Source organism: Limulus polyphemus, unplaced genomic scaffold (assembly GCF_000517525.1).
Source record: "Limulus polyphemus unplaced genomic scaffold, Limulus_polyphemus-2.1.2 Scaffold3553, whole genome shotgun sequence".
NCBI lineage: Eukaryota > Metazoa > Arthropoda > Merostomata > Xiphosura > Limulidae > Limulus > Limulus polyphemus.
In genome coordinates, this window is record NW_013669163.1 from 93,656 (window position 1) to 104,203 (window position 10,548).

General features: G+C 29.2%; 1 protein-coding gene across 2 annotated transcripts in view; it reads right to left on the reverse strand.

Moving 5' to 3' along the window:
* Positions 1–10,098, reverse strand: part of LOC106469576 (arf-GAP with coiled-coil, ANK repeat and PH domain-containing protein 2-like) — a 63,356-nt gene extending 53,258 nt beyond the window's left edge. For both annotated transcript variants that reach the window (XM_013930079.2, XM_022398149.1), the window contains exons 1-6: positions 10,040–10,098; positions 9,064–9,122; positions 5,570–5,630; positions 2,112–2,165; positions 1,500–1,558; positions 411–594 (exon numbers count right to left, since the gene is read on the reverse strand). In XM_013930079.2, the coding sequence (XP_013785533.1) occupies positions 411–594; positions 1,500–1,558; positions 2,112–2,165; positions 5,570–5,630; positions 9,064–9,101 (396 nt within the window). In that variant the 5' untranslated portion in view covers positions 9,102–9,122; positions 10,040–10,098. The remainder of the gene's footprint in view (positions 1–410; positions 595–1,499; positions 1,559–2,111; positions 2,166–5,569; positions 5,631–9,063; positions 9,123–10,039) is intronic.
* Positions 10,099–10,548: the final 450 nt, after the last annotated feature.

Sequence of the window (10,548 nt, forward strand, 5' to 3'; positions counted from 1 at the left end):
CATTAGAAAAACATTGCTTTACAAACCTTAAGACTTAATAAAAAAAATTGATATTTTGTGTATGAAAGCATTGTAATGTTTACCGATAATGTGCCAAATTTTGTTAACATTTCTTATAATTTGCATCTTCTCAAAGTAGACTTGTTATTGCAAATAACTAATTATGAATTATCTCCCTACCATTCTTGTTCACTTTTTACTTCTTGGGCTTTTAGAGGAGAATTTTTTCAAATTCTTAATCTTTTCCTGAAATTGAGATTTAACCAACAGTACAAAACATGCATTGTGCAAAGTATGACCAGTGGTACATCAGTAAGTGTTAAGCAGGTGCAAAGTGCTACTTTCAGCACCAAATTGTTAATTACACAACATGATATTACAAAGTCAAGTGTCAAAACTTTGTTTCTCACTTGGGCAGTGTAATCAAGTGCAGCATGTTGAAAGCAAGAACGAGTAGCTTTCAACAGATTACCAATTTCTTCAATCTCATGAGGTCTGGTTTTAGGAACTTGTGAGTGGCGAAATAATGCATTGTCATATTCATCACTGATCTTCTCAAAAATTCGTTTGCAGTCTTTTACCTGTTGGATATCACTAGAAAAAAAAATACCACTTATGTTAGAATTGAGTTTAAAATAATGAAACATTCAGTAATCCAAGTACTTTTAAATTTAATAAAAGACACAAAAACTGTAAACATGTATTAAATGCAACGAATTAAAAAAATTACATTCACAATAACCAAATATCTTACTACCTACACAAAATTACACTTCTGTAAATACCTATAAACTTAAGAGCATGCTCTCTAAACTAACAAGAGTTCAGACAAGTTGAATAAAAACATAGCACCCAATTTAGAAATAATTGTGGATAGATTAAATACTGCCTATGTTAACAACAGTTCTCTATAAACTAACTGTAAACAGCTAAAGAACATACTGCATAGGTTAACAACAGTCCTGAACAACTAACTATAAACAGCTAAATAACATATTACCTATGTTAACAACAGTTTTGGACAACTAACTGTAAACAGCTAAAGGACATACTACTTATGTTAACAACAGTCCTGGACAACTAACTGTAAACAGCTAAAGGACATACTACTTATGTTAACAAGTCCTGGACAACTTACTGTAAACAATTAAAGAACATATTAACTATATTATTAATAATACAAACTAACTGTAAAAATACTGCCAGGGTTTACAACAGTTCTTTATAAATTAACTGCAAACAACTAATAAACGCACTACCTAAATTATCAAAATTTTTGTCTCACTAATCACAAAAACTTTAAGTATAATACAGAGTTTCTCAAACTTCAGAAGCACATCTTTTGTAAAAGGTTTAGGTTAACACAACTATTTGCAGAATCCACTCTTACAAACACTTGTTTTTGTTACTGATATATAGAAACAAGTTTATGAAATTCCCAGATTTTTCATTCACATAGCTGGTATTATATATAAAAAAAAAAAATTCTAAACACTTACTTTTTTATAAAATCACTCAAGTTCTTAACAGTGGATTGCTGTGCCTCATCGACCAAAATCTTAAAATATTTACAAAAAAAAGCTTTTAGTAACAAAAAAACGTTTATTATGATTTATTCTTTATTAATTTAGTTGACTACAAAAAAAGACTACCAGTATTCTTTCTAAATTCTAGTTGAGTTAATCTGTGTTGACGTATAAACAATAATCACTGAAAAAATTACTTGTATTTACAAAACTATACCAAATACTACCTAACATAATTCTGAGAAGCAATTTTATTTCTTGCAATTACTTCTTCTTAAAACAAAGTTTGTTATTGCATACACATCACATTTTCATTTCACTATTTTAACATTTAATAGCATAAACTTTATTTCTGGAATCAAAATTATATTAAGCAATCATCACACGTTATCACTATTATATATCTGTGTTCATCCATTCTAACACCAAAATGTTATACATTTGAACAGTAGGTTTAAAAAATGTATTCATTGTTACACATAGAAAGTTACAAATATGATAGACATGCTTCATTTCTCCATTTGCACACACACAAAAATACAATTTAAATACTAAATATTCTCCTTAAACTAAAAAAAAATTTACCGATTGATATCTGCCAATCTCTGTCAACACACCAATTAATTTGCTGAGAGGATTCTGAAAATAAACCAAAAACTCTCACTTTTTTACTTCATGAACTAGTGTTGAAAACGGTGAAAATTACAAGTGTCTGTTATGTTGCTAAATACACTTTTATTTCATAACCATAACAGAACCATAGAACCATAACAAAAACCTAGCTGTGTGGATAACATTAACACACATTTATTTCATAATCCAGTACCAGAACAAAGAAAAAACTGGCTTCCTTGTCACATCTTAATGCATTTCTTAAACTCAAAATTTGACATTACACCTCTACCATAAAAAAAACAACTGGTTGTGTGAAGGCTATTAATATACTTTTATTTCATTATCCAGCACTATAATCAAGGCAAACCTGGTTCTGTACAACAGTACCTGAATATATAAACAAACATGTACGTTTCAGACTATTCGAGCTTTCCAACACTTTCTAAAAACAATCCTAACTACAGATTAAATACTGACGTTATTTATTTTACTGAAGTTATTTTGTCTTGAATATTCATACTGAACAAATTGCTGTGTCAAATATTAAGATGTTGATACTGAACAAGTTTGTTTGTGTTGTCATTTATGAATGTATTAGATTGGGTTAAATGTTTACACCAACCAAATATTTTTGTGACAGATGCTTAAAAACATATCAACTCAAAATATTCTTAATAAACAAATCAGTCAGTAGCATATGTTCCTATCTTCCTTTCTTTTAATTACTGTAATAAAAACAGAACAGAGTTTTTGATATATTTAAAAACGTTTACAACTTTTGACTTCAAATACAACAAAAACTTTATTATCCAACATTTCATTTAGCACTTTTATCAAGGTACTGCAGTACACAATCAATTAAGAAAAAGTTTGATATCACTTCTTTTTTTTTACTTTGCAATTTCAAACTTTTCTAACTCAGTGTTTGTACTTTTGATAAGATGTAAAACAAGATTTTGATGAATAAAGTTTTATCTGTAGTCCAAGAATGTGAACATTTTTAAATATCATGTTTATCATTGATTAACTCAGTTTGTGTTAGATATTCACTATGTCTGTTCATTGATAAAATCATGTCTTAAAATAATGAACAAATCGTTAAGTTGCATTATGTCAGATATTCACTATGTTCTGTTCATTGACAAAATCATGTCTTAAAATAACGAACAAATCGTTATGTTGCATTATGTCAGATATTCACTATGTCTGTTCATTGATAAAATCATGTCTTAAAATAACGAACAAATCGTTAAGTTGCATTATGTCAGATATTCACTATGTTCTGTTCATTGATAAAATCATGTCTTAAAATAATGAACAAATCATTAAGTGTTTTAGTATATCTTTCCTTACTGGTCCTTTTTACAGGTTTCTAGTAAGAAGATAATAACATCCTGTCCACACAACTTATTCAATACAAACATGGTTTTTAACCAAACGTGCATGAGCCTGGTCCATTAGACTAACCCTCTATTGGTGAAGGATGTAGACTATAATTGCCAATTTATTAAGTATATCTACATGAAATTAGGCAAGCATTCAGTAAAATGTACAACTCTCTTGTATACAAAAAATCAGGTGTCACAAAAGTATTTGTATACGTGATGTGTCAGGGAATTGATTACATTAGTCTTACAAGTCAGAGTGCAAGATGATGTTCACGTGAAGAATAAAAATACTTTCATCCATTGAACAGTTTGTATATTACATTTACATAACCTCTAGGATCTATGAAATTTATATCTTCAGTTTTTTTCAGTATTTTTGGCTATTGTAACTGGTATTTACTATCCTCTGCTGTGAAATGTCACTAAATTAGCAAGTTAATATAAAATGAATTTTTGATAACTCTTACACCAAACATATAATACAATGTTCAATGTAAAATGTCGTAGTTTACACATTATAAATCCTACCTACGTGCAGAGGGTTAAAAAGATTCACATAAGGCTTTATGTCCCATAACAATTTTTATCATTACCTGCAGTATGTGTATGTACAGTACAAATGCTCAGTTTGAATTAAAATTTAGCATTTGGCAATTTACTGACCAGATCTGATTAGTCCAAAAAAAAAGTATAAGAATTTCCATGTGCTATCAGTAAATTTTCTGAAGCAAATGCTCAAGAAAATGTTTTGACGATGATTCTGATTAATAATTAGGTTGTAAAATTTATAGTCATCTTATAGTCACAGCTAACCACAGGCTCCTTCCCCCTACTCTAGCTTGTTGCATTCCTGAAAGTCCAAATAGCATCCATCTATACACGCGAGCAAGATGTTTGCTCAAGGTCATTGCTAATTCTTGCAACTAATCCACCTGCAGGCTGTTCAGTTATAGTATTTATTTTGTGGACCTAAAAAAAAGACATTAAGACACTCAATTTTTTTCCTTCCCATGGTTTTTGAAAATGGGGGCTGCCTTATATTCAAGATCACCCTATAATCAGGCCAATATGGTATATCATTCTGGTGGTATAGTGTGAGCTATGGACATTATCAATTTTATATGGATTGTCACATGAAATTGAAAAAACATGAAACAATTTATCTTAATAAGTAATTAAGAGTCAAACAGAGCATGGAAGTTTATATGTGTAAAACAAAAGTAAGTAGTAAACAGTAAATCTAATGCTTCATGTGCAGTTTGATTTGTTTAAATAGTATCTTCAGTGCTGTAAATGAAATAAGCAATATTATAGCTCTTTTATTTCAATTAAATAATTTCATAATATAGAAAATTTTGTAAAAGCTATCACATATTTTGTTTTTTCTACCTTATTAAATCTCACAAGTCTATAATTTGAAAGATTACAAATCATCTCCAATTGTATCATTGTTCATACACTACAGTTAATCAAAATACCTTGGAGTTAATAGCATTACTGAACCTTTAAAAAATAACTAGCCTTTACATGAACAAATGAAGTACACTGTTACACACTTTTAAAGATATACTTAATATTTTGAACACTGTCCAACCCAACACTGAAAGTATAAACTCTCTGTATGAAAACTTACAGATTTGCAGAATACTAAGCTTCAATGCAACAGAAACAAGGCAGGACACACACATGTAAACATTAGTTCATAAGCTTAAAGCATGACATACTTAGAGCAATGCCTGTGTTAGCATAAAAGCAAGCTAGCCTTAAGCCTAATAGGCAAAAAGTTTATAATTTTAGTAAATATTTCATTACTGAAGTTATTTTATCGCTAAGTATGAATTATACCTCAATTTCTATTCAGTCTCATACCAGAAGAAATAAAAACTTATAAACTATTTAAGATTTTGTTTGCTAACTTCCATATTGAATGATCAATGTATAAACATATTTCTTGCTGGGCAAAGAAAAATTATTATTATTTCACACTCAGAAATTGTTAATATATCAATAAAAGAAAAAATATAAAGAGCATAATCTTACCGCCACCACTGTATCCCCCTTGAAATAATTTACAAGCTCCCAAATTCCATTAACAAAAAGGCTGCAATAAAGAGTTATTCATCATTTAAACATACAGTAAAAGTTAATTTGTTATATTTCATTTTCACACACAAAAAAATAACAAGTGCACCAAATGTTAACTTTGAAATTTGAAAATAGCCAGGAAGTTTTAAACAAATCTGGTAATGGAATATAAATTTGAACTTTAGATAAAGTAAAAAAAATACATGTTTAGTGTTCCCACTCACTACCTTTTTTGCAGCCACATCTCCAATTTTTTTTTCCTTTTTATGAATGATTTTTTTATCATACGAAGAAGACTTTTGAATAAAAAATGAGATGAACAAAGTTGATTCATTTTGCCCTTTTTCTTTATTTATCGTAAATTCTGTAGTGTTTTATGAAAAAATGAAACAAAGAAGACTTCTGTTTGACTTGGACCCTTTGAAAACAAGCAACAATCATGAAAAAAGTGTGCAAACTTTTTTTTTTCAAAGAAAACTCTTAATGATAAACTTTTTTTTGTTACTTTGCCTTACATTATTAACAAAAAATTTAAAAGCATAAATGTTATTTTTACTCATAACTTTTCATATGACAATTCAAATTGCACAACTTATGGTTAATTGTTTCTGTTATGAGTTGAACATTTTTATGTGCATTGTAAGTTTCCAAATTATTCAAAGAGTGGGTGTCCTTAACAATTCAAAAGGTTCACTGCATCACAAAACAATGAACTTGGATGAAAATATGGTTTTAAGAGATGCAAATAACTTTGAACATGCTATCTACTATAAACAAAAGCAGAAACATCATGCTGTACATGTCACTTTGATATGTGTACTTCGAAGTATCAGTTTATGGAAAACAACAAGATCTGATTTGGAAAGGCCCTCTGGAGAGTTAGTGGCACAGTTTAACCATGTGCTTCATGAAAGACTTGGTCACACTAAATGTTAAAGGCACAAACTGTGCATGGTAGTTGTAAAAGTATGGTGGAAAACATGCAACATTAAATGTGTCCACATTAGGGAATGTGCAGTGCCTTAACTTAAATGATTTAGTGGCCTGAATTTTTGTCATTTCTAGCAGCCCTTCCATTCAGAAAAACATTCCTCAATATTATGTTTCTGGATCTTGTCTTTTTATATTTGCAGTTGAGTTAATCATGTTGATAATTCCAGTATAGAATCTGAGAGTTTGCAATAGAAGTTAATTTGATGAAGCAGGTGACAATATTGAATTCATTCATAATCATTACCAGTGGAGAATACAATAGATACTGGAACATTTCTATGTAATATCAGATTGATTTTTTTGTAAGTTAAATATTCATAAAACTTAAAAAATTGAGCATTAACAATGCTTTCTGAGGATATAAATATTGTTTATATAGATAAATCCTATTTTATATTACTTAAGGAAACACAATCTTCAGCAGCCACAACACTAATTGCATTTAGTACTGTGATATCCCACACTAAGATGACTCAGATGGGAAGGAGAAGAGGAATTAAGCCACATTTAAGATCTGTGCAATCACATAGATATGTTATGAGTGCAGTATATTTCACTCATGAGCTCAAAGATCAGAATTAAGACTATCCCAAAAACAAGTCTAAACCAATATTTATGTTTCATCCATGACTTGTATGTTTGAAGTGCCAATACTTATAGAGAATCTCTTATTATTGTATTTTTACCAATTTTATAAACTGTCATTTTCTGTTTGTGCCAATTTTATCATGTTCACAATCTTGTTAGTCAAATATCAAATATAATGTGTCACATAATGTGTACTCTGTGTGCCAAGTTAACACATACAAGTTTTGTGGTAAAAATCCTTTACAAATAAGATTTGAGTTTTATTTGTATTTATTTGATCTTACATCTTATAAAGTTATTTTCCATCACTCTTCTTCATATTTCTCATGACCAACACTGAAGTTAGCAACTATAAAATATTTGTAGGTGAAGTATTTCAGTACAAAGGGAGAGAGAAAAAAAAACAATAAAATTTGACTTTCCTGATTAACTCTTTATGTATAATTATAAAAGTAACTAAAGTGTAAAAATATGGATCCTTTTGGGTTTGTTAAGATTAGATTAGGTAAAATAAATAATAATAATATTATAATAAAAATATTTCATGAGGCAAACAGATGAGCAGCTCATGGGTAATGTATTTCGTTAGCACAAGATGAGTTGCACATTCACGGAGTGTTTTACAACTTATAATGGCACGGATAGTAGTTAGACATGGTTCAAAGGGCAATAAAATAATAAAATTTAATTACAAATAGATGTATACTGGTTCGTACTTAGAGCTACTTAGGATAGAAAGAAAAAAGGGTAATTTAGGTTTACTTAGATTTTTTTTGGTGGTTAGGAGGTCGGTCAAACTGACCGATCCCATTTTATGAAAGGGGTAGAGAAAATAACAGATAAACTAAAAAAAAAGTTTGAAATGCATTTAGGAGGTTTTAGAGTTAACTCTCTCAACATGGACACAGTCAATATGACCAACCACATGATCTCTTTGTACTCGATTAGTCTTTATAGATTTGTTACTTATAACTTTCAATATAGTGTGTATATCTTTTCAAAATTTGGCAGTCTTTCAGTTAGAATTACAAGTCTTTCACATACAAAAAAACATACTTTTTAGTGAAGTATTTTTAATAAAATAAAATAAAGAGTTGTCCATTAATATATTGAGTATTTGTTTTGAATAGCCCATGTGAAAAGAAATTTTCATATTACAATTAAAAATACTTTTCCTCATCTCAAATTTCCTTTGTGTAATCCCTAAAACCTACTAAAGGCACTTAACATTTTTTATTATCAGTTAAACTTTATAGTTTATCTGTTATTTCCTCTACCCTATCTCAAATTAAAAATTATTGTTTCTTTGAGCAATAACATTTTATAGAATATTTTATGTATAATTTTGTACTTTTTTGAGGGGTGGTGGATAAAATAGGGATGAAGACATGCTAAGAAAAAATGTGTCATGTGGATCACAATAGTGGAAATTCAGCATTTTTTTTAAATATTGTCGTGTAGAATTAAGAACTTAAAACTTGTATACTATTAAAATATGGATTATTAGCTAGGATTTTATGCTATTCTAATTGGTATAACTTAAATAAAAAGTAGTTTAATAAAATTTTGAATGTAAGACACTAAAACTTTGTGTCATGCGCAGTAAAGGGTACCCGTGGCAATAGGGTTAAGAAATATCACCATATACTAACACTATTTCACTGTTTGCAAAATAGACTGGTGCAATGCACATTATTACTTATAGGGGTGGCACTTTAATTCAAAGGCTTGATGTAAGAGCAAAACTTTCAGGCACTGGTATAAGGTATCAGTTATTTATTAAGTGGAGAAGTGGGTAACATTTCTGAATGTACAGTTTCTTTTTGAATTTATTAATAAATCTGAATATAGAAAAAAAAAAAACTTACTTTTTGGAGTTAAGGTAAGCTCTTCCTGATTCTTCCATGTTATTGCATAACCGCACAAGCTACAAAAAAAGATGTTTATTTATATACTCTAATAATCCCAAATCTAGTCACATGCTGACATATTTCACAAATCATTCAATACAGAAGCATTAGATAATTATCTATCAAAAAGATGTGTATTATCATTTTAACAATAAAAAGGAATGCTTATTAAAAGTTATACAATAATGCCTTAAACTCTAGAATTTTCTGCATTAATTTCTTTGTTTGTAGTTAAGCAAAAAGCTATATAATGAGCTATCTGTGCTGTGCCCACCACAGGTATCGAAACCTAGCATTATAAGTCCAGAGACTTACCACTGTGCCAATGGGGGCCTACATTAGTAGAATACAGATCAAACACTCACATGTACTGTGCAAGAATAGTAAAAATAAAATAGACATACAAATTAATGACAAAGTATGAAATATATCAAATACTAATATCAGGGCTTGAAATTAGCTGTGAATAGCTAACATTTATTTACTAGTTCAAAACTGAGACATGAATATGAATATTTAAACCAGCTGTGAACAGCAATCAAATTTGATAACGAGGAACTCACTTTTAAGAAAAATAAAAGTTTTGAGACGGCCTGACTGGGTTAGGAAAAAACTGTATTATAAATGTATGATGTTTTGACAAGTAATAAAAGTAATTTACAGAGATGCAAGAGTATATATATATATATATATGCAGCACAGAACAAAGAGATCACATGACTGGATATTTCTTCACAGTCTAATATTACTTGTACCTGAGGATGACAAAATCTTGATAATACAAACACCGAAAACTGTGATTACTGTAACAAGAATTGAAAATACATGTACATAACACAGATTTTGACCAGTATCTTTTCTAATTCATCCATGCTCATTCTTAGTTAACAATTTAACTTCATCTGTGTTATCTACCTTGAATAAGAAAAATTACCTTTATCAGCTTTACTTCAAGCTGTTCAATATCTTCTTCATTCTCTTCTATTGCAGCCCTAAAATATACAAAAAACAACAACTTGAAACCACTAAAATTTCTAAACATTTGGAGAGCCTCCCTTTATATATTTAAGGTCTTATATATTAATATATTTATAAACTACCATATTTTATAGGAACGAATGGCTAAAGCTAGTCTGTTTAATAATTAAAAGATGTATTTGTATTCATTTACTGAGCATAGTAAGCATATTTTTTCAATAATACAACTATATGCTAAAGCTGTAAATAAAATCACTAGTCATCACAGCATGACTACAATGATATTTTTACAGCTTAAAATATACCTATCATAAAAAAATAAAAAAAAATTGTGGCAGCAAACAGTCATCCAGTAACTTCCAATAGGTTAAACACATTATGATTAAACAACCAAAACCAGTTTATGGAATGCAAAAATTGTTATTAAACTTAAACCATCTGTGTATGCATATTACTAGGAAGCAC